Below are 25,027 nucleotides of genomic sequence, written 5' to 3' on the forward strand. Positions count from 1 at the left end.
CAGAACTGTGCGACATAAATATTTGTTGTTTAAACCACCTAGTCTGTAGTATTTGTTAAAGCAGACTGAACTAAGACAGGTGCCAATTTCTATTTTTCTAAAGGAGTAATAAGGTATAATGTGGTCAGCCACAGAAAAGGCAATGAAAATATGGGAGATCTCTCTCTCCTGCTCAAACTACACATCCCATAAAATGAATATGTATTTAGTAAACAATGCAGACTTTTAGGATGCAGATAATGTAAGGAGGGCTAAGACTCCTCAACTGAGGCTTCATGTTTCCCAAATTGATGTTTTACTTTAGTAGAGTAGTAGATTTAATAGATTGTCTGAAACAGGAAATTCACGTGTTAAGCCAGAGGGGTTCTATACTCAAGTAAGTTTCAAAAATATTAAATGAAGTAGAATTAGCATATTTCTCTACTTATTGCATTATACTAAGCCTTTGTAGATTAATGACCATGCAGGTCTCCCAAATAATTTGATCAAGAAATATTTTACCCACTATATGTATGAACATCTTCATGAAGAATGTTCAGTGGAACATAGTTTAGGAAACATTTTTTTCAAAGAACTTGTTTTCTTTTTAAAACATCTGGATGCAGTGATAACAGAGAAATAAGAATAAAGAAATATATGTTTTCCCTTTGTCATAATGACATATGGAACAGTGCCTAAGAATCACTTTCTTACACATGCCTGGAAATTTTGTCTAAGGCACCATAATAGCAACTAGCTAGTCTGTCACTGGAAATTACCACCATATTAGTTTCTAATATGTGGCTTATTATAGGATTATTAGGCTTATTGTACATTCTTATTGCAGAGACTAGGTTACTTAGATATGCAAGCTATGGTTGGAGAGGATTTCAGATCTACTTTTTCCAAGGGTCAATGAGAGAAATTCCCTTTTCATTTACATAAATGAGAAACAATTTATTTAGCTCATAAATAAATAATTTATTAGCTCTAGTTACACATCTATATAATATCATCTGTTGCTACATGGTAGGATAGAGAATGAAGCCATGTAAAATCCCACAGAAAGTTATATTGAATGAATGTCTTCTAAAAAAATAGTGTAACTTTTCCCTTAATCTGAGCATCACACATGCACAAGTGGATTTTCTAAATAACATTTTGATTTGAGATTATATGAGTTTGCATATAACTTTGAAATCATGCTTTTGAACTTAATTTCTTGAATAGTTTATTTGTTCATCATTTCCTCCAACAAATATTTATCCATCAAACTATGTGCTTAGAATTATACTAGACACTCAGGATACAAAGATGCAAGTTATTCATTGACTTTTTTAAAAAACAAGTGGTAGGGCTGGAGATTATATCATTATACAATTAAATACATAAAGAAGTTCAAGTCTTGTAATAGTTTTTAACAATGAAATTTAAACTCCAAATACAGATGTGTAACATTAAATATTCTATCAAAATAATGAAGTAGCTAATAGCAATGCTGTCTGTGGACTCTGGTGATCAATTTGTATATTCAATGGTATGTTAGGCTTCTACTGCGATACTTATAAAACCTCAGAAGTTCAAAAGTATTTTTCATTATTGCAATAAATTCATGTTTTATTTCTCCATTGCCAGTGACAAATTTGTGTCAAGCCATGTTTTACATAATGCCTCTTTTCAAAATGTAAATTGTCACTCAAAGTGTGACATATTTATGTGATATTCAGTTAACGTTTATTGAAATACTTTCTTTAAATAAATATTAAAACAACTGCTAACAAACCCACATACTGGATTCTGGATGTTGTCTGTGTAATTGGTGATGCCAAAATCAGATTTACTTATTTTTAACTATAAATTGAATCAGCTATTATATTGTGGACAATTTCTTATCATGTAGCTACAACCACGGAGACAAGCAGATTTTTAAATTTAGCTCATTTTTGCAATGGCCTCCTTCTGTGAATTAGGTCAAGTAGATCAATTACTAAATCTTTCTAGAGATGAGAATATTGACATACCTCATAGGAGAACTGGGAGAGAAATACAAGCACTGTTTAAATGCTTGATATCTTAATATTCTCAATGTCATAGCTGGTATCACTTGATGACTGGAGGAGATTAGTTTCCTCCTGTGTTACATAGTATGTGATTGCCTCTGCACATGACAAGAGGTGCATATGGAACGTATGAAAATTCTTCATAGATGTGTGCTTTCTATACACATGTAAAAAGGCAAGCAATCATCTTATATATTGTGTTTGATAAATTGGCAGTTTCAGAAAAAATAGATCACAGGCACAATAATTCTCTTTACACAGCTTTTTCTTCTATTATCTATTATTACATTTAATAGATTTCCCTCTATAACAGAGATCTGTGTCTTTCTTTTACATTCAGTAATTTATGTAGGAGATCACATAAGAGAAATCTTAATAGAGCTGAATATCATAAGGGAAAATCTTTTCTTAGTTATCTAAATCTGAAATATGTTTACTGCTGTAGTTAATAAAAACAATCATGTGCAATAAACACTGAACTCCAAGGTGGTCATTTCATCTATATCAATGACTTTTTTTTACAGCAGTTGTTTTTATTTACTTATTTTATTTATTTATTTTTGTTTTACAGTAGGTCCTTGTTGGTTATCTATTTTAAATATAACAGTGTGTACATGTCAATTCCAAACTCCCAATCTAACCCTCTCCCCTCTTCTCCCCTGGTGACCATAGTTCATTCTCTAAGTCTGTGAGTCTGTTTCTGTTTTGTAAATAAGTTCATTTATATCACTTTTTTAGATTCTGCATATAAGCAATATCATATCATATTTGTCTTTCTCTGTCTGACTTACTTCACTTAGTATGATAATCTCCACGTCCATCCATGTTGTTGAAAATGGCATTATATCATTCTTTTTAAAGGGCTGAGTAATATTCCATTGTGTATATGTACCACATCTTCTTTATTCATTCATCTGTTGATGGACATTTAGGTTGCTTCCATGTTTTGCTGTTGTAAACAGTGCTGCAATGAACATTGGGTGCATCCTTTTGAACCATGTCTTTTTTTTTTCAGCAGGTGCTTTTAAATGTCTGTCTATTAAATTTGTTCCTGTTTCACAGATGAAATTATTTTCAATAATCTGTGTCCTTAAAAACATCTGCTTTCAAATTTATTAGAATATTATGAGACAGATAACAATGAGGTTTATTTTGTTATGATTTTAAAAGGAAATGCACTGTTTAGTAGCAATAAATGAAAGTTCTTGCCCCCATCTACAATCAGTTACCCCATCTACTACTCCAATGGGTAGGAAACATACTCTGCAGTGAATCTGTGAATCATTAATCTGAAAGGCATTGAATAATGATACATAAACCTAAAAGCATTCCATTTTCAGTTTTGGAATGTCACCAAAATTATTTTTGTATTTGAAATAATTCAATAAAATTTTTATCTTATAATTATTTTATCTCTTTCTATTTAAATTTTCCTGAAGTATAACAATTATTTCCACTTTACTTTTACCTGTATTTTCATAAATCTCTATAGGTTATTTGGCTAAATTCTGTTTTCCTAGTTTCTGATCTGATCACAGTTGGTAATAGTGAAATGTGAGGTTAGCTGTTAGATCATAGATTTTACTTTAATTTTTTGTCCATTAGTCATTAATTACTGATGGTGCAAATATATGCAATTTTAGCATTTTCTAAAGTTTTACTTTGAATTTAGCAATTTTGTCAAATAAAACCTTAAACTTTCATTGCTATTTATAATAGCTGCCATAGTGCTATCAAAGCATATGGTTGTTAAAACACATAGTTCATTTGTTTCTAAGAGCGAGATACTCTGTATCACAATCTTTAATGTGATTTCATTAAGAATTTTTGTTATATTGTTCTATGGCACTCATAATAATAGGTATGATCCTTTACATAACAAGGCAGAAACATACCTATCAGGAAGTCATGAAGCCACTGACCTCAAAGTCTTTCTTTTAATTGAAGTCTAGTTGATTTACAATATTATGTTAGTTTCAGGTATACAGCAAAGTGATTGTTATTTTTTTCAGACTATATTTCATTACAGGTTATTACAAGATATTGAATATAATTCCCTGTGCTATATAGTAAATCCTTGTTGCTCACCTATTTTATGTATAGTAGTTTGTATCTGTTAATCCCATACTCCTAATTTTTCCCTCCCTCGTTCTCCCTTTGGTAATCATAAGTTTGTTTTCTATGTTTGTGAGTCTGTTTCTGTTTTGTATATAGATTCATTTGTATTATTTTTACATTCCACATATAAGTGATATCATATACTATTTGAATTTCTCTGTCTGACTTACTTCACTCAGAATAATATTCTCTAGGTCCATCCATGTTCTTGCACATGGTAATATTTCATTCATTTTATGGCTGAGTAGTATTCCATTGTGTGTATATATATATATATATACTATGTGTATATATATTCCATTGTATGTATATATATTCCATTGTGTGTATATACACACACACACACACACACACACACACACACACAAAACACATTTTCTTAAGCCAGTCGTCTGTTGATGGGCACTTGGGTTGTTTCCATGTCTTGACTATTGAAGATAGTGCTGCTATGAACATTGAGGTACATGTATGTTTTCGAATTAGAGTTTTCATTTTTTTCTGGATAGATACCCAGGAGTGGGGTTGCTGGATCATTTGGTAGTTCTGTGTTTAATTTTTTGGGGGAACTGTTTTCCATGGTGGCTGCACCAATTTACATTACCAAAAACAGTGTAGGAGGGTTCCCTTTTCTCCATACCCTCTCCAGCTTTTATTATTTATAGACTTTTTGATGATAGCCATTCCGACTGGTATGAGGTGATACTTCATTGTGGTTTTGATTTGCATTTCTCTAATAATTAGAGATGTAAAGCATCTTTTCATGTGCCTTTTGGCCATCTATATGTCTTTGCAAAAATGCCTACTTAGGTTTTCTGCCCATTTTTTGATTAGATTGTTTGCTTTTTTGCTATTGAGTTGTATGAGCTGTTTGTAGATTTTGGTCATTAACCTTCTTTGTCACATTGTTTGCAAATATTTTCTCCCATTCCATAGGTTGTCTTTTCATTTTATTGATGGTTTCCTTTGCTGTGCAAAAGCTTTTAAGTTTGATTAATGTCCATTTATTTATTTTACTGACCTCAGAGTTTTTATGCCTTAGTCTCCATGGAGTGGCTATTCTGAATATACCTAGATTTTGACTTCCAAAATCTTAGAGCCTCCTGCCTCATATAGCTATTTTGGAAGACTATAAGACAGACTTAATATTTCCTTTCTAGCACTTATCACAAACTTGACATTATATTATATTAATTATATTATATTATATCATATTAATTTTATGATTGTATGCCACCTATGATAGCATGTTAAATATAGGTATACTTTAAGAAACATGCAGTTGTCTTTATTGTTCACTGTTGAGTCTCCAGAGCATATGGTGATCAATGTAATTGTTGAATGAATGAATAAATAAATGAATGTGTGGTAGGAAGAGAAACATTTCCTCATTTATAAGAGTATGGATTTAGATCCTTGGGATTGTCGCAAAAGAGCTATGATCACCAGACCTCCTCAGTTATACCTTAAATGTGCTTCTCATAGAAAATATCATATATATTAATTACATATTACCTATGTTGATAGTTTTTTGTGAGAGTTATGACCTAGGAGCCCAACCTCTTTTAATAAAAGCTTTTTATTATGGGATATTATTTCCAAGATTCAGATAGGTTAGTTACAAATAATATGGGAGTGCTACCTTTTCATAAGCTAAACTGCCTAAACCCATGTTATCCAAGTCAGTTGCTAATAAATTGCCATAAAATGACTATATGCCCTTAAAATTAAATATTAATACACTATTTGTTTGCAGCCTTCCTGAGTTTCTACATGACACACCAGCCATTCTTCTCTTATTAATAATTGAAATTACATGAACTTGAAGTTCAAATACTGTGCACAGTTTACTTCAGAAGCCACACCAAGTCCATTCTAGGAGACATCATTCATTCCTTCCTTTTCATAGGCAAAACCCAACAGGCATTTCCTAGAATATAGACTAGTTATGCCACTCATCAACCAGTGATTGGAAAATTAAATTCAAAGCACTCTCTAAATCAAAACCCATAAACTACCCTCTATTATCACTTATGTTTCATTAAAAGAGAGAATTCTAATACTAAAAATAATAAGCATATAATCCCCAAATAAAGAATAATCCATTAAATTGAACAAATTGGGTTTTATGAAATACCTACTACATTTTTCTCATTTCTTTAAGAATTAGTGAAGACTTTGTCACAGTCCATCATTGGTTAACATTTGGAAATGGTATAAAATTTGTATCTTCACTTACAGACTGAAACACTTAACTTCTTCTCCAGGGTTTTTAAAAATCTGCCATGCTTCCTCTGACTTGAACGTAAATTCACCCCAGTCCATATGTGAACATATAAACAAATTAAAGTGTAAGTGTTTTTCTAGAAAACCTTTACATTGCTAAGGTGTTTATCATTCTTTCTAACTCAAGGTATGCACCCAGAACCTAGTTGGTAGATTGAATAAAAAACTGTACTAAGTATACAATTCATCTTTGAAGAGTATACAAAAAAAATACTGTTTAGAATTGATTCTAAGCAAAAAAAAGTTATTTTTCTATAGAATTAAGCTATCTGAGCACACTACAATTACATAGGACTAATATGAGGATGTCTAGAGCAAGTTGGGCCTGACTGAATAATTTTAACCTTAAGATTCCCATCTAAGGTTTAATTGTACTCCTTAGGCTTCAGCAAAATAGAATCTAAGTGAAACTTTAATCTGAGAACTTAATGGACTATAGACTCTCCTTTGAACTCCGAATACTGATAGTAATGTTCATGCCCGATGCACTCTTCCTTTGTTTTTCCAAATCTCTAACATGCTCAGAAACACATCCACATACAGACACACAGATACGCACAACCCAGTACTAGATACAGAAAAACATTCAGAAGATGTCCAGGACTAAATATGTCAACGTGCTAGGAGTCATAATAAAAATATCACATGCTAGAACCCTGTGAAAGGGTTTTCTGGAATTAAACCTGTATTTGAACTCTTCTTCTTATCCCTGGGCACCTGACTTTATTTCTACTTCTGGATCTTAATTTTTTTCCTGGATTATGATTTCTGAACCTTTCTCACTTTTTGGTGCCCTCTTTCATTTATTCAACAAAATAACACTTACTGTAAATCTATTTTGTCCTAGTACTTTGTACATTGTAAATGGAGAAATGAAAGATAAACTCCATGCTGTTCATAGTCTAATGGAGAAAACAGGCTGTACCTATTAATTCATAAGCATTATCATTCACTTACTATGTGCCAGTGACTGTATTTGGCATTGCAGAATCAAATACGGATATCTTATCTCCACTTTCAAATGGTTTAAAGCCCAGATTTTAATACATTTGTTTGTTCCATCCTACTTCTGGCCGCAGTAGTATTTGCCTTTCCTGGGCTTAGATGTCTTCCAGATTGGTGCATATTGTCATAGCCAGCATAAGTGAAGAAGGAGGCCATTTATGTAAACAAGTGATGTTCCCCAATGGTTTTATTTCATCTTTTCTTGTTTAACCTTATTAAACATGATGGCAGTCTTCATTATTCAAGCTGGGCTATATATTCTGATTAAGGGGAGTATCACTTTTCTAAGACCGGTGTCTGAGGTTAACAATTACTCTATTGCTTTTCCTAACGAGTTTCAATATATCATGGAAAAAATGGAAACTTGGTTCATAGTGATACCCATGTAAATATTGAAGCATGCTACTCCTTGCTGTTTCTTCTGCCTATCTGTAAGGAGGAAAGACCATATAACGTTGTGTTTTTCTTTGTTCCCACATATGGTGAAGGCATTGAGCCCTTTATAAGTTAATACAAATCCATTATCTGATTCCTCAAGTTTCCTGGGTCATTTTCTGAGTACATTTCTTTAAATTTTTCCTTATTGCTGAAACTCTTAATTTCTTTTCTGTTTTAGCATGTCTTTAGCTAAACAAAACTGCAGCCAACAGCATGGGCTGCTTTCATTTTACAGTAATAGATGTATAAGCATTCAAGAACTGAAATACTATTTTGACTTTCATTTTTATTTAAAAAAAAGGGTCACATAGACCAGCAGATAGGAGATTTTGAATGATCATTCATTCTGTATAACTGTCATAGACAAAATGTAAAGAAAAGTAGATTAAAAAACTTAAAAAAATTAAAGTGTAAATTAGGTCTCTACTAAAATGGTAGTAGTTTTCTCACAGAAAAGAAAAACTGAATGAGATTCAAGAATCATGAAGGAACATCACATTAATTTGATTTTTAGTATATTTAAAAGAACACTGTATTTAGATTACAATTGAGGGAAAGGAAACAATTCTTTTTAATCCAACTCAAAATTTTTTTCTGTATATTTCTAAACCTGAAACCTGGGCCTCATCTGGGCCTTATACTAAGAGAAGGTATAGTTTTGAACATTTTATTTAGCTTTCTAGAATATCTGTTAGTTATTAACTATTAGTTGTGTAGCAAACAACAATAAATGGAAGTCAGTGACAGTTATTTCCTATAATTATGGATATATCCTTTATCATATACAGAGTCCTGTTTGCTCCTCTACAAGTAGACACAGAAATATCAAATATTATCTAAGATTATTTAGGCTAAAAAATTCTGTGTTTCTGTATGATAACTAGACTTACTTGTTATCTACATTTGCTCCATTTATGCTTCCTATTACTAGAATATATTGGTGAAAGGGATTGTGTTGATAAGCAGAGAAAAAGGCAATTAAAAACTTGTTACAGTTTTAAGATTAAAATCCCAATGCAAAATTAATTTCACTATTCCCATTTGTGGTCACTAACTTAAGGAAAAAAAGGCCTCAAGATGATTAAGGGACAATCTAGGAAGATACAGAAAAAATATAGGCAGAAGATTCAAGTAGGAAGAACAAACATAAGATTTCTCTTCCCTACTGCTGTAATTTCACTAATGCTGTAAAGGTTTTATATTTGCCTAGAACTCTTAGCATTCTCAGAAAAATGCATTTTCACAGTAATCCTCAAATTTAAAAAATCCTCAATAAAATGCAACAAAATATTTAGATTGAGTTGATAGAAAATTTCTATAAATATTAGTCAATCACTGTCTTCAACTAGCATGCCCTGTTATAAAACTCTACAGTTTAATGTAGGTCAAAATTAAATTTGCATTAAACTAATGATCAAAAACATGTAAAAATGAATGCTAAAAATTTGGAATTGCCATCTTAGAACTATCACTAAACATTGAAAATGTTCATATTAAGTTTTTGGTAAAAATGTGTACTTTTACTTAAGGAGCTATTTTTGTTGAGAGCAGTTTTTTGGTCAGAAAAGACTCAACAAATTCAGAAGGAAGAAACTGCAGTGGATCCCTGGCTGTTCCTTCTTTTACTTCCACCTCAAAGAGAGAAGCCTTGGGATTCTGAAAAATAACATTGTTCTGTATGGAAGTTATAGCTTCTGACTGGACAACACAGTAACTGTATACGCCCTCCATTTCTACAGTGTTGGTAATATGGCTATGGCAAGTGGATGCTGTGAACTTTAGTCTATGATGGCAATGTAATCACTTAAACTTGAATAAACTCAAAGCCCTAATGTGGCTGTTTTCCAACAAAAACTGAGGTGGAAATTTGTGTTGAATAGCCACTGATTACAAGAACATGATTAACATGAGATATGGAATTGATTACGGGTGCTGTTGTGAAGGCCTACACCAAAAATGTAATATCTTCTATTGAAAAATGAGGGCAGCATAAAGACCAGAGACCACAGACAACATTATGTTTTCTGGTATATTTTATAGGCTGGATAAATAATCCAGAGTTGCAAATGATTTACTGAAATCTTTTTTTTTTTTTTTTGCCAGAATGGCAAGTGTATAATTGTATCTATTTTGCCTGAAATGTTAAGTGCACCAGAGGTTAGCATCAGAGATTAATCTACTTTATTTTCATTAAATTGAATCCCAAGTGAAATAGTTCTTTTCCTCATTTACTGAAGCTTTCATATTGCTTTGAGAAGAAGGCTTCTCCACATAATTCTTAACTATTTATAATAGGACGGTATTTATATTAAAGATAGTAGTAATGTCACTCTAAAATTTTAAAGTGTTATTGAGAACATGTATATTTAAATAACACTCGGAGGACCATTTCTAGCATCTTGTAATACTGTCATGAAAGAATTCTTCATTGTGAGTGTATGTGTGTGTGTGTGTGTGTGTGTGTGTGTGTGCAACATAGAAACATGACTCATTAGATATTAAAATCTCTGTGGTTAATCTGTACTTTTACTTATTTAAGTATGTAATTGAGATCACAGTCATCTCTTTAGAAAGATATAAACTCACAGACTAAGTGAACTTTTGTAATCGTACACAAAAGATTATCTGTATTACCACAGTTTTACAAGTTATCAAATGTTGGACTGCCTACCTCTTGGTATAACAGGATAGAAAATATACAGTGGTAAGCTACTATCACATAAAAATGGAGGTGTCTCAATGTATTGTATAAAATGGAACTAAACTAGATCAGTGGTTTATAAATCTATTTTTAGCTGCTCCTTTTAAAATTTTAGTTCATGGCACAAAATTACTGACAAACTAGATAACTTGTCATATTTAATGGGACTGCTTTTTGATTAAACACTGATGAGATCATTTAAGATTTTAATTCAGTTTATTAATTTGTTAATTTCAGACATACCTATTCACTTAGCTCGTTCTGCCTTTTAAAATTATTATTGACAAGTTGATGTTTGAATTTGTTTTCCTAGGTAAACTTTTCAGGAAAAAGCCAAATAAAAGCTTGAAGTATTCATGATATATTTTAACATTTTATGTAATGTGAAACTGTTTAATATATACCATCTTAAAAATGGAATAACAACAAATATATAAGCAGTTATTATATGTACATTTTCTTTTTTGTTTTTAAATTATGTTCATTATAATATTTTTCTAAGAAATACCTTTTTGTTTAAATCATAAACTTCTCTGTCAACATTTTACTAATGTACTTTTGATTTTTCCAGTCTCTATGTCATTTCTTGTGCGCTTGGATTTTTTTTAAAGAATAAATGAAGAAAGAATCCATATTTTTTCTTTCTTTCCTTTTTGAAAAAAAATTACTGACTGCAACATTAAAGAAAAAAATATGAATTGTTTTTCCAGGTGAAAAATATCTCCTCTTTACCATTCATATTTAGTGTTGTAAGCAGATGCTCAGTTGTCTACAAATTTCCCTGTGAAAGTACTCATATAAACTTGAAAGTTTTCATCTCTATATTTCCCAAGTGATTTCGTTTCACAAATTGAATTTGAGCCCATAAATACTTGTACTATTCTATGGGCAATAAAGTAATTGACTTCAGCTTTATTTCATACATAGAAAATTAATTGACTCATTTCTAGCAATATTGCTACATCATACTCATGAATTTTAAAGATGCTTTAAACAGCTCAAACACCTATTTGATGCAATCCTTTTTTCCACTAACATACTATTGAGGAAATGTAACAAGATTGTTAATTCAAATGATTTTTGCTGAAAGTTGATACATTTTGTCATATTTATTTTACTAAAAAACATAGCTATTAAAGAGATTGAATTTCTGAAACAGAAACTACTACTACATATTTCTTTCTTTTTAAACCATTTTGCCTTGTGGTTGTGCATAAAAACTGAGCTACTTCTCTTGGTCAATGGACTTGTGTGGTCTTGATCAAAAAGTCAGTAAACTGACCAAGGAAGGTTGGGTGCTAGAATTCTACAAGAAAGGCCCACAATTTTATCTTTTGAAACATAAATACCTAGTTCATTAGATAACGAAACATTTTCTCTTTTGTTGGTTAAAATGACCTCATGTGCCAGTATATTTTATGCATTAAAATTTTAACCCTTCAAAAGGAGCAAATGTTAATTAATAACAGGGACTTCCGATCTTAGACATTAATTTGGCACTAATTAGTGTATCAATCTCTCTGGATCTCAGTTTACTCCTCTGCAAAATGATGTGGCTGTGTTCTGTATGATTATGTCACGCATATAGTGTGTAATGAGAAAATTAATCTTCTCAAATGTAGGTTGACTAGCTGTAGGTTGGACCTATTCTTCCTGTATTGTATTATAGTCTTGAGGTTTTCACACATTCCATGATTACCTTTGAATTACAATAAAATTTCTTTCAAAGCATTATGACCCAAGGTAAAATTTGGTCTTCTACTTAACTCTCACTGTTTAAGCATTTGGGCAGCCACTGGGCAAGCAGGTGGACTAGGCACTCATAATTGTGTTCAACATGCACTGGTCTTAATAATACAGTATGTCTTTCTAATGAGGAATGGCCTCTAGTGGACAGTAACACATCAAAGGTAGTAAGAGCAAACAAAAAAGTCCACCCCAACAATAATAGGATTCCTCACTTTTTCTGCCATTAATCATGTTCCTAAGTCACTTATTCTTTAAGGATTTTTCTGGTTCATTTTCTCTCAGAGGAATTGCCCTGGATTGAATGTATTAGGTAATGGCAAACTTCTGCATGCACACACAGACAAATGAGCTCAATTGTACATGCAGCAGGGAGGAAAAACATAATGATTTTATGTAAACACAGCAAGTCTTATAAAGTATTATGGGGAAGAATATTCATAATAGTTTATCATGCACATGGGAAAAATGAGAAAATAAGCAATTCATTTAGGTTCTTATTTGAGTATATTTTACCTAATTTTAATCAAAATTAAAATTAGGTGGCAAAATTGAAAAAAATGAAATACTGAAACTAAAAAGCTGATATTAAAAATATTAATTACTATAAAAAACTGGACATTAATAGAAAGAAAAACAAAAGATCTTTGGTGTGTTTGAAGTTTCTGATTTTTTATATTGTATTTCATTTGATTCTTGCAAGATCAGGAAGCTTCCAGAAATTCTAGACTTTAGGTAAACATATGATGCAGTAGCAATTGGAATGTTTTGCTCACTAGTTAAAATGGGTAAAATGCCCAACTTTCGAATTTGAGCACATAGTCAAACTCTTTCCCAGGCAATTTCTAAGATCATGGGGAGGTACTACTGTTTTAAGAACAACAGTAATTAGTAATTTGAGGTCAGGATATCTTCAGTGAAGTTAGCAAACACACTACACACACACAAAGAAAATAAAAAATAAATGGTATCTAACAATATTTTGAATAAAATGAGAAGCCTAGAATTAGTTTCTTTTGGAGCGTTTCAAAATGCATTATACAAATATTGTGATATTAAAGGATAATGGACAGTTATCCCTATATTCAAATAAGCATTTATGTGGTAAACAAGGTTTGTTACAAAGTTATGCTTTGGACACTTCAGAGTAAAGCTGGGAGCAGTTGATTCCTAGCTATATTGTAACATCGCTCTGCCAAAGAAAATCATTAAGATGGTCCTAATGTTGTTTGACTGGAATAGGGGAGAAGGTATAGTGCCACTAACTGATATGCTACATCCTGGGCTTTTAATTTGTATCGAATGTTGAAGAAGGCTAGTGAGTGAAAAATAAAAACTGATATGTTAAAACATTTCATGCTAAAAAATATCTAACATATCTAAACTAAGCTGTAAGTTATAACTGGGAAAACGTAATGCTAAAGAAAAAGAGTTCTATAGGTTTATATGCAAAACTAAACTAAAAATAATTGTATGATTGGAATAAGCAAATGTCTTAAAATAAATTTTCTAGAGGTTTTTACTGAAGACTAATTTTCAAAAATATGAACTTATAAACGTTCCTTTATTTGAATATATAAAGTTCAGACAGTTTATAAAATTTATTTTTCTTCAAACAAAAACAAAAGGCAAATCATATAGTCATTTATTTACCATGTTTGAATTATTTCAGATTTCATATTAACATATACCTCTGGACTTAGGAGGGATATGTATGTGTTTGATATTAATTCATTCATTATAAAATATTTACTGAGTGCTCTACTCTGTGTCCTGTGGTGTCAGACTCTGAGGTATATTAGAGAAAAAGAAAATTGTCTTTTCCTTCATATCCATGTTTAGAGTATTAAGTTATATATAGGGAAAGAGAGAGAGAGAGAAAAGAAAGAAAGAAAGAAAGAAAGAAAGAAAGAAAGAAAAAAGAGAGAAAGAGAAAGAGAGAAAGAAAGAAAAAGAAAGAGAAAGAAAGAAAGAAAAAGAAAGAAAGAAAGAAAAAGAAAGAAAGGATTATTATTCATGGTTACATCATGTCTGAAAAAAAAATGTGAATTTAGTATCAACAGAGTGGAGTAGCAATCAATGCAGTGAATCAAGGAATCCCACACGCAAACCCAGACTTCAAGGACAGAAACATGCTAATAAGAAGGTAGAGGTACAGACAGGCAGAGGGGATGCTCAGATGGTATCACGGTGGTATTTTGTGAGCTTGGGAAAATCTGGTCTTCGGTTTTCTCATTTCTAAAATGAACAATAGGACCAGGTCTTTTAAGGCCACTTCTGATGTTTTATACTGGATATTAGATGACTGGGATAGAGAGTTTCAGTTCTCACTCGAGATTATGGTAATCAGTATGCCAGTGGTTAAGTCTTCGTTTATACATCTAGATACTATAAGAGCTGGGACTAATTCTAGAGCATCAGGCTGGTAATCTTTCCTCTGTACAAGACCAGTCAAGTATTTATATGCAGGGCTCTACTACAAAGTTTCTGACCACTGTACTTTAGCCTTAATAAATTAATCTCTGTATAGATGCATAATAATGAAAACAGAACTAGATAATAGGCACCCCCATAACTTGAAAGGTCAAAATTGACTCCGTTTGCTTGATGATTCTTTATGTGTATTTGGGGACACAATGTAAGGGGAGATTTTACTTTAGGCTGTGTCTCCTGAATCAGTGTTTTAAGTTGTGAAAGCAAAAGAAGTGATGTATAGGCTAGGGGATTGAAAATGAAATCAATGCTAACAAGAGGCAATAGGAGCTTGGGGCAAGAAACCTAACAGGGCAATGAGAGGCAGGCAGGGAGAAAATAGTTCTTAATGGCTTTGGGTAGGGTAAGTGGGTAACTCCATTATACACATATGGATATGAAAATAAGTCTTTTTTCTTTTGCACTTCTCTGATCAATGTGGCTGATTTGTGATGCCTGGCCAAGCATGGGATTAGAATGCAGCTGACTTGGAGTTCTCAGTGGCCAGTGGGAAAAGGAGCAAGCCCAAGCATTTGAGAGAGAAATCAAGCCAGCCCAAGCTGAGTGTGTAACCAGTTCTTTAATATTAAGGCAAAGAAATAGGAATGAGGAGGAAGCAAACACAAAGAAAAAGGCTCAGAGGGTGGGTCTTGAGGAGTAGCCAGACCTGAAGAACAGAGCTACACCAACTATATTATGTTAAGTGACTATGCCTCCAAAAGGTCCAGGCACCTCGTTTGTAGTAGTCAGCAAATATTTTATTAAACCATGGGATCATAGGAATTCCAACAAAATTAAACTGAAAATATTGTGTTTTCTGTCTGTGCCCTTCATTAAATTACGGTAATCTCATTGACATGACATTTGCAAAAGCATCTAGGAATATACCTGCTGTGATCTTAAGTTCTTGATGAGTATTACTTTCTGTTCATCTCCTTGTTTCTTCTTCCTAAATAAGATATTTGCTGAGAACAGCAGGATGTCTCCTTTGTATTAAAAGGGAAGAAAACTTTGAAGAATTCAACGTTTTATTTCAGCTGGTCAATCTAAAATAAATGAAATATTTTTGCTTGTTTCTTAATGTATTTGTCTAAATAGGAGCAGATATTTATTGGAAATGTGTATATATTACCTTTCTGATTCTCTGAATGGCTTATAGCCATAATTATTTAAATTAAAGTCCTCCTATTCATGCATTAGAAATAGAAAATGTGAGCCTTCATTTATATTTTGGACACTTGAAGAGAAAAATAAATAAAATCCCACCATGGTAAATTCTAACATCAAAGAAAATTACAGTTTTTCCTCTTCTTAATTGAGAATATTCAGAGAAGTAATATGCCTATGCACATACTTTGAAATTATCACCCGAAGCAGTAACTATTAAGCTGTCTTGTCAAGTGCTGCTTGGCTTGCATTTTTAATAATATCTGTGGTACCTTGGACTTTGTACAAAGACTGTGAATTGCTTGCCTTATAATCTTGGAAGATGCTTCTATTCCAATTCCTTTTACTTGTCCAATTCCTTTGACTTGCTAGCAGGATCCTATTGGAATATGTGATGCAGAAATGAGTCTTCTATAAATGATTTAAGGCCAAGGATTTGAAATATGTTTCTATTTTAGATTTGAGGACTATTATAAAAGAAGAGAATCGAAAACAGAGATAACGTAGCATTTTGGTTTTCCTTTTTCAGAGAAGAGTTTTTTGATCCTCTTTTCCAATTTACTAATGCAAAGAAAATACATTTAATTAATCTTCTTACAGTAAGTTGATCATTTTTGTTGTTTTCATTTGGTTAGCTGAGGTGCTTGTTTCCATGAAATATTAATCATGACATTCATTAAGCGTTTATAATAAACATATTGATACCTGGATGGCTTCAGGAAGAAACTGTAAGTAGTTTAATGAGAGAGAAAGCTGGTTTAGAAAATCAGAGACTAGGTACAATTTAGATAAATTTTGGGAGAGGACAAAAGTGAGATTAAATGAATGAACTAAGGTTTCATGTAACACCCTAATGTGAAAGTTGTTAGGTAAGATACAACCTTGATGTCTCTGTGATTTTAAGGAGCTCAGCATTTTCCCCTCATTAACACCTTTTACTTCTGTCTGTCTGATGGCAGCTAAAACTCTGAGAGGGGCCATCTGAGGTATATGATTTATGTGCATCCCTTGTGATGCCACATTTTCATATCTTTGTCATTTCAACAAAATCAAAAAATAATGCTCCATTTAATTTCATGTCTAACTAAATGAGGTTCTGTGAAGTTAATACTTAATGTCTGAAATCACATTCTGCTTTTATTGAAAGCCACTGTGTATGGTTACATTGCTCTGTGTGTTTCAGGACAATTTTTAAAGATTTAAAACTATATGTAGTTTTATTCACACAGATTGTAGACAGGTTTTTTAAATTTCTTATTATAATAACCTTTATGAAGAAGAAAAATCTGGTTTTACACTGTTTAGAAAGTGGTGTGGTGCATTGACATTCTCAAAACCGTAGTATTTTACTAGGAAAGAGATAGGTTTAGATCTCTTCTTTGGCTGAATAGTATTTTGGAAGCTATATAAATCATACTTAATTTTTCTACATCCTGTGTATATTCAGAACTTCTAAGGTCATTGTGCATAAAATAATGCATTTGTAAGAAAGAATAATGCATTCCCAGGATATGTATAACAAAAAAATCTCAGTATTTGAAATGACAAGGCTCTCAGTATTACTAATCTAAAATTTTTATCTCTATTTTCTGTCTGTCTCTAGGTTTATATTTGTGAATAAATGTATGAATTAACAGTTATCCAACTATAAAAGATTCCTAACCAGATTGGTTCAATGAAATAAACATTTATTATTAATTTTAAACTGATGAATTTTCTTTCAAGTTTTATTACATTGTTGTGTTATTTGTAACCTGCCAGGGTTAAATAAATGTGGATTCACGTTACATTTTTATCCCTTCTTTTCCACATTTACTGCTTTTTTTCTCATTGTCATTTAAAAAAAATTGTACTTCCTTTTGTCTTTCAAACTTTATCTACCCTTTTTCTTTCAAACTTATTTCCAAATATATATACTTGCCTTTCACTGCTTCTTGTTAGTCACATCCATACTGAATTTTCTTTTACTGTTACCCTGAAATACATGATTTTTTTCTGGGGAATATCATTTACATGTCTGTATGCTTGAGTTACATTGGAGACAATGACTAATACTTTACTTAATTTAAAAAGGGAAATAATTTAAAAAAATTTTCACGGTATAGCTCCTTCTCTCAATACTGTATATTGAGGAAGCAGAAATTTTACCCCTGAATTAGTTTTCTTTGACTGTTTTTGCTGGTTATTTTCTAATTGTCTTTTAATTTTTTTGTCCTTCTATTATATTACACAGTGGGAAGAGATTGGTGAAGTTGATGAAAATTATGCCCCTATCCACACATACCAAGTATGCAAAGTTATGGAACAGAATCAAAATAACTGGCTTTTGACCAGTTGGATCTCCAACGAAGGTGCTTCCAGAATCTTCATAGAACTCAAGTTTACTCTGCGGGACTGCAACAGTCTTCCTGGAGGGCTGGGGACCTGTAAGGAAACTTTCAACATGTATTACTTTGAGTCAGATGAGAATGGGAGAAACATCAAGGAAAACCAGTACATCAAAATTGATACCATTGCTGCCGATGAAAGCTTTACAGAACTTGATCTTGGTGACCGTGTCATGAAACTGAATACAGAGGTCAGAGATGTAGGACCTCTAAGCAAAAAGGGATTTTATCTCGCTTTTCAAGATGTGGGTGCTTGCATTGCTCTCGTTTCCGTTCGTGTCTACTATAAAAAATGCCCTTCTGTGGTACGACACTTGGCTGTCTTCCCTGACACAATCACTGGAGCTGATTCTTCACAGTTGCTTGAAGTGTCGGGCTCCTGTGTCAACCATTCTGTGACAGATGAACCACCCAAAATGCACTGCAGCGCTGAAGGGGAGTGGCTGGTGCCCATTGGGAAATGCATGTGCAAGGCAGGATTTGAAGAGAAAAATGGCACCTGTCAAGGTAAGAGTTTACCTTTGGATCTGCAGGGGTTGTCTGCTTCATTTGGATCATGTATATGTATTTCTTCCAGTGATGATGAGCAAACGACCTTTTACTTTGCTAATTTATGGAGATTATTTCTCTTCAAGTTTGATTTCTTTCTTCTCAGAATTTTAAAACTTCTGGCAATGATGAAAGATTTAATGTAATATTTTATTGGATATACATAATTATCAGAGAGTGTCTTATTGCAGTGTAATATTTCATATTCATTTTGCTTTCAGAAGTTTTATTTTTGGACAGCTCAGATCAAGGGATTATTTCTTTGTATATAACTTTCTTTGTATGATTAGTGTCTGCTACTTTATTGCTACTTTATCTCCATGAAGAGAAAATAGTACTCTTTACTCGTTATATGAAATTCAAATGTAAACCTTCGATGAGACTTGTTTTGGCATGCTTTTAACTGCCTTTTAAAATTTCTTCAGATATAAGTTCAGCCACATGAACTTCATTGGAAAATATGTGTAAGGTGACAGGACTTAGTTTACTGTGTTGTTTACATATGATGGCTATTACATGCTTGCTTTTAAGAATTTCCAGGTCAATTTTAAATGAATAATAAGTAGAACCCAAGCAAATAACTGTTTGGAGATAGAGCCAATACAGAAAGGTCATTTCAAAGCAATTTGCACTTGGAAATTTTTTTGTTTTAATTTTTCTTTTAAATTGAAACTTGATCATGCATGCCTCCTTCTTCATCTGAAAATACCCTCATTTTGCCCACAGTGTGGTGAGTTGCCCTTTTAAACTTGGATCTTTATCAATAGCTTTTTGGAACAGGATAGTACTTTATGCAAAGTGAAGAACAGCTTATGAAGAAGAAAACACATTTTCCTTAAAAGAGGAAAAACCCATCCTTATGAACCTGAACTTGTTTTCACCATGATGTGTACATGCCAAATAGGTAATGAGAGTTAATGTGTATTAACTGAGGAGAAAACCAAATGCTAAGAAGTCCCCTAATCCCACTGGTAGCTTCAGATGCATTTTTTTTTTCTAAATCCAGTATATAATGTGGATCAAACTTGCTCAGTTTGTTCAGGCCTGACTGTAGATTGACCGTAGATCCAGGGAAACAAAACTAGGAAATGTCCTGTAAATCATACTGACTTTGCTTAATTATTTCTCTCTAGAAACACATTGCACCATATTTAAACTTCCTTTTTCAGCATCACCTCATATTTGTATACCATCTACAATCAAGTGCATGATTATTTCTCCATGTAATCTACAACTCTCTATTCCTTTATATGTATATGTAAAGTTTTATTAAATCTAAATGATGTTTCAGATAAGCTTTTAAGTTTGTCAAGGAAATGAATCAGATTTTATTTAGGTTTGGATTTAAAGGAAAGTTCTAACTAACATTAACTTAACTTTTCTTTTTGAGCAGCCTTCTTGGTATAAGGTGAAGATATATGTAATTGTAGAATCAGAAGTGGGAGTTAAATATAATCCATTGAATACACTGTATTCTTTTCCCTAAAATATTTACAATATGAATCTTATTATTTCTAAGAATTTGTTTACTATTATTATAAAGCAGCATGCTTGATTTGGTTATTTGTTTATATCCTTTTAGCGAATGATAATGTGGTAGCTTTAGTTCAAACACAGTGACTTTTGTCTTCGTCCGTATCCACACAGAGTATAAAGGACCTTTGCATTTAGAGGATAATTTTTGATTGTTACTGGGCTTAAAATATTCTGCAGGTGCTTATCATGAAAACATCTTGGGGAAGTAGTGTTCTGACAGGATGTTTTTTAGTGCATGCATTTACTGCAACTTCCTATTCTCGTACTCTTACTAATTGAGGAGTAGAGACCTGAGAGAAAGAGGGACGAACTGGAGAGGCTACCTTGGAGGAAACATCAATAAATGTGTTTACTACCCTACTCTCGAAGGAGGAACAAAGGCTGTGGGTCATGAAGGCTGTAGACACAGCACCAGAAGTTGTTCTACACAGTGCAGTCTATATGAATAGTGCCTCTTGGTGTTTTCCCATGTACAAATGATATGTGGCCGCTCTAGGAGGAATTTCAAATGTTTATTCTATAAATAACATATCTTATTGAATGAATAAATAAATGTTGAAGGTTTGTTTTGGAGAATTAAGGCATCACAGATAGTCCCACATAAATAAATATATGCATTTAAACCTATATATTATATGTACATGCAAATGTAAATGTATGTATGTGTGTAAGTGTGCGTATCATATACAATTCCTCCATAACTCTAACTCATTCTATGGTTTTTTTTTTTTTTTTTTTTTTTTGCGGTACGCGGGGCTCTCACTGTTGTGGCCTCTCCCATTGCGGAGCACAGACTCCGGACGCGCAGGCTCAACGGCCATGGCTCACGGGCCCAGCCGCTATGCGGCATGTGGGATCTTCCCGGACCGGGGCACGAACCCGTGTCCCCTGCATCGGCAGGCAGACTCTCAACCACTGCGCCACCAGGGAAGCCCCTCATTCTATGGTTTTAATGTACTGTCCCCAAACCTTTAAGTAGGGACGTTGATGTTTTGGAGCTATCCTTGATAGGCCAGAAATCTAGGAATCATTCTTGACATCTCCTTCTTACCCACCTCCCACTTTCAATCCATCCCAAAGTATTTATAGAAACTACCACGCAATTATCTCATAAAATCACCCACTTCTCTCTGTTTCCTTTTTCCTCCAATCTATAAGCATATCTTGTTGTAACTTTATTTTTAAATATAATGAATGACTTTTTATGTAGTTTTGGTTTTTGAGCCATGTGAGTGTATCATCTCTACAAAAATGCAAATCTGGTAGTTGCACACACCCATCCTCCTCAGTCCCTGCCTAGTCCCAACACACTTACTTTAGACTCTTCAATGGTTTCCTTTAAAATAAAGTTGTTAAAGTAGCCTAAGATCCTGCATGACTTTGCGCCTGTTAGCTCTCTAGACACATCTTAAACTATGCACTAGTCACACTGGCTCGCTTTTAGTTTCTCAAAGGCTCACTTTCATTACTTGTTCTTCTATGATTCTGTTCCCTTCCCCTGAAAAATTCTTTTACCTCCCTTATGCCTGATCAACTCATACTAATCCTTCAGATCTGTACTCCAACACTCCTTGTTCAAGGAAGCTGGCCCTGATCCTTGAAGACTAGGTCATCCCCCTCTGTTATTTACTCACATATTTTCCTTCATAAAACCATTTAGAGTTATGATTTTGCACATATTTGTTAACTTATTATTTGATTTATGATTCACTCCCCACCCCCATTAGACTACATACTCCTTGATTACAACAGTGGTGTATGTAATCTTAAGAAGTGAGAAGGAAATCAAAAGGCAAGAGGTAAGGAAAATGAATTCAAAAGAGGAAATAGGATGAGCAAAGTCATAAAAGAATACTATGTTTTAAAATTATTTATTTTAAATAAATAATTGTGTTTATTTTACCTTTGTACTTATCTTTAGAAAACATCCTTGGTCATAAAAATTGACAAATATGTCTTTTAAATTAATCTTTGCTTAGTCCTAAGATTCTCAGGCCAAATTTTCAAGTTTCAGGTATTAAATCATATATGATTGGCATATGATATATTAACTATCATAGAGGTCGTCTTAGTGATTTTTGTAGCCCTCAAAACATCACATGCTGAAAGGTGTTTATAATATAGCCTTATTACATATTTACATTTAATAACTCAGTTTTTATAATCAAAATATGTTGGGATTTAATTAAGGCTGTAATAAGAAAGTGAAGTTTGAGTAAACCTGTTGTAATGATTGTCATATGTTAAGATTTACTGAATCTGTACTAGGAAGTGACCAGGTAGTTGCTGTTGGATCATGTTCATGTGACCTGATATGCGTGCAGGGCATGATAGACTTGACCGAGAGGCTTTTAGCAACTAAACCTTAAGGAATCAGAATGCTAGGCAGCTTATTAACATATGGCGGCTTCAACCCAGAAGACAACCAAGAAGTGATTCAGGAGTCCCTGTCCATTTAGCAGTTCATATTTAACTTCCTTTAGGAGAACTTGACTACCTTTTCCATAATAATCTGATTTTAACAAGGTAAGCAAGTACTCTGGTTTCTATTGTATTACGTTAAAACGTAGAGTGAATTCATTTTTCTAAAGCTTACTTATATGCCTGAATTTTCTATAATAAGCTGCCTTAAGTATACAAATTTATTTCCTTGAAATGTTCTTTATTTTCAGGAACTAATAATGTATTAAATCCATTTATTCAAGTATGTTTCCATATTTGTTATTTATTATTATTTCTGATGAAATTCACACTATTTTTTCCCTTAAGAGTCAAATGAAATTTTTTTGAGCACAAAATTGTTAGCAGAAACGCATTTTGGAAGTTTCTGCTTTTTATTGAAGTGAATGTGTTTGACAGAAGTAATTGAGTTCACATGAATCAAATGTTGCCTGCTGAGTTCTCTTGTGATTATGTTGCCGACTTACTCAGATGCAAGGCAAGACCACTAATCTTCATCAGTTGCTAGCGGAATGAAGTAGTAATTTGAAATTACCCCTAGATAATTATAGTTTCACTTATATCAAATGGAGGAAAGAGATTTAGATTGTGGGTCACTGCCAAAACCAGTCAGAGTGAAGAAGGTATATGGTGCATGCTCAAATACAGGGTAAGGGGGGGTGTCACATGCCAAGGGCTGCGGAGAAAAAACACATTAATTGTCCAACTGGGAGATGATTGCACAGCAAGGAAATGTAGTGAAAATACTGAGCTCAAGAAAGAGCCTTGATTCAGAAATAGTACAGATACTGCAGGGAGTAGTATGTCGGTCATTCAAACTTCTGGTGCATATTTATGTTTGAAACAAAATTGGCTGGAAATTTAGGGTATTAGGTGTTCATATAATTATGCATTGGAGAGCCTAGTTATTTTTAATTAGACACATTACCAAAAAACTTCAAAGGGGTTGAACTTTTGGTCCTATTTGGTATGCTATTTTATGCAAAAGAAGGAAACTAATTTTAATTTAAAAATTTTAACAAAAGATGGTAATTATGAAAGTAGAGTGTCAATGGTGTGTGAGTATATGTGTATGTGTGTGACCTACTGCTGTGAACCACCACTAAGACAATCAAGTAGTTAAGTCATTTCATCTATTTGTAGGTATTATACATGAGAGTAATAAAATAGATTTTTCTTTTCTTTTTAACTCCTCCCTTGAATAATTTTAGATTAGTTCTATTAAAATGTTAGAGCATACTCTGCATTTTTTTGTTTTTGCTTTTTTTTTTCTAAATCAGGGTTTTTCAACACTGATACTATTGATATTTGGGCCAGATAACTAGTTGTTTGGGGGGAGGGGTGGTCCTGTTCACCGTAGGATATTTAGTAGCTTCCTTGGCCTCTAATACTCCACTCCTGATTTTCATAGTCAAAAATGCCTCCATATATTACCAATGACCCCTGGAGGCAAAAATCTCTCTTAGCTGAGAACCACTGATTGAAATATACTCCATCTGCCTACGTGAGCAGGTGTGCTGCTAAAGCTAAATATGTTTATAGACTGGTTACCTTTGCAAAAGTGAACATTTTTCTGCAGAACGAAAGAAGTGTACATTTCTTAAAATGCGTATTCATTTTGAAATGTGACTAATTTAACTTGGATAAAGTGATATAGTATATCAGTAAATATGCTGCTGATGAGACGCAACGTACCCTAGTGTTTTAAGCATGCAGATTCTGAGCCAGAATGCCTGGATTCAAATCCTACCTCTGCCTTTATCAGCTCTGTATCCCTGGCCAAGTTGTTGAATCTCTTTTTTCCTTGTTTTCCTCGTCTCTAACTACCTCATAGCAATTCTAGGAGATATTATATGAAAATTATTTAGAATAACGCCTAGAAAACAGTACTTATTCAATAAACGTTAGCTATGTCTTAGATATTTTATTAAAAATAAAATTATGTACAGGAATATGTGTCTGTCCATTGGAAAATACAGGGTAGCTTCAGCTTAGAAAATTCTCTAATTTGTTTAAACTAGAGAGTATATTCTTTAGTAGAATCATTTATCAAAGGATAGTCCTACATTTTTATTTATTGGGTGATCACAACTATGTAAATATATTGGAACCTACTTTATGAAGGA

General features: G+C 32.9%; 1 protein-coding gene across 4 annotated transcripts in view; it reads left to right on the top strand.

Moving 5' to 3' along the window:
* Nucleotides 1-25,027, top strand: part of EPHA5 (EPH receptor A5) — a 325,672-nt gene that overhangs the window by 41,666 nt on the left and 258,979 nt on the right. For all 4 annotated transcript variants that reach the window (XM_065877349.1, XM_065877352.1, XM_065877350.1 and 1 more), the window contains exon 3: nt 18,203-18,863. In XM_065877349.1, coding sequence (XP_065733421.1) covers nt 18,203-18,863 — 661 coding nt within the window. The remainder of the gene's footprint in view (nt 1-18,202; nt 18,864-25,027) is intronic.

Source organism: Phocoena phocoena, chromosome 5, assembly GCF_963924675.1.
Source record: "Phocoena phocoena chromosome 5, mPhoPho1.1, whole genome shotgun sequence".
Classification (NCBI taxonomy): Eukaryota; Metazoa; Chordata; class Mammalia; order Artiodactyla; family Phocoenidae; genus Phocoena; species Phocoena phocoena.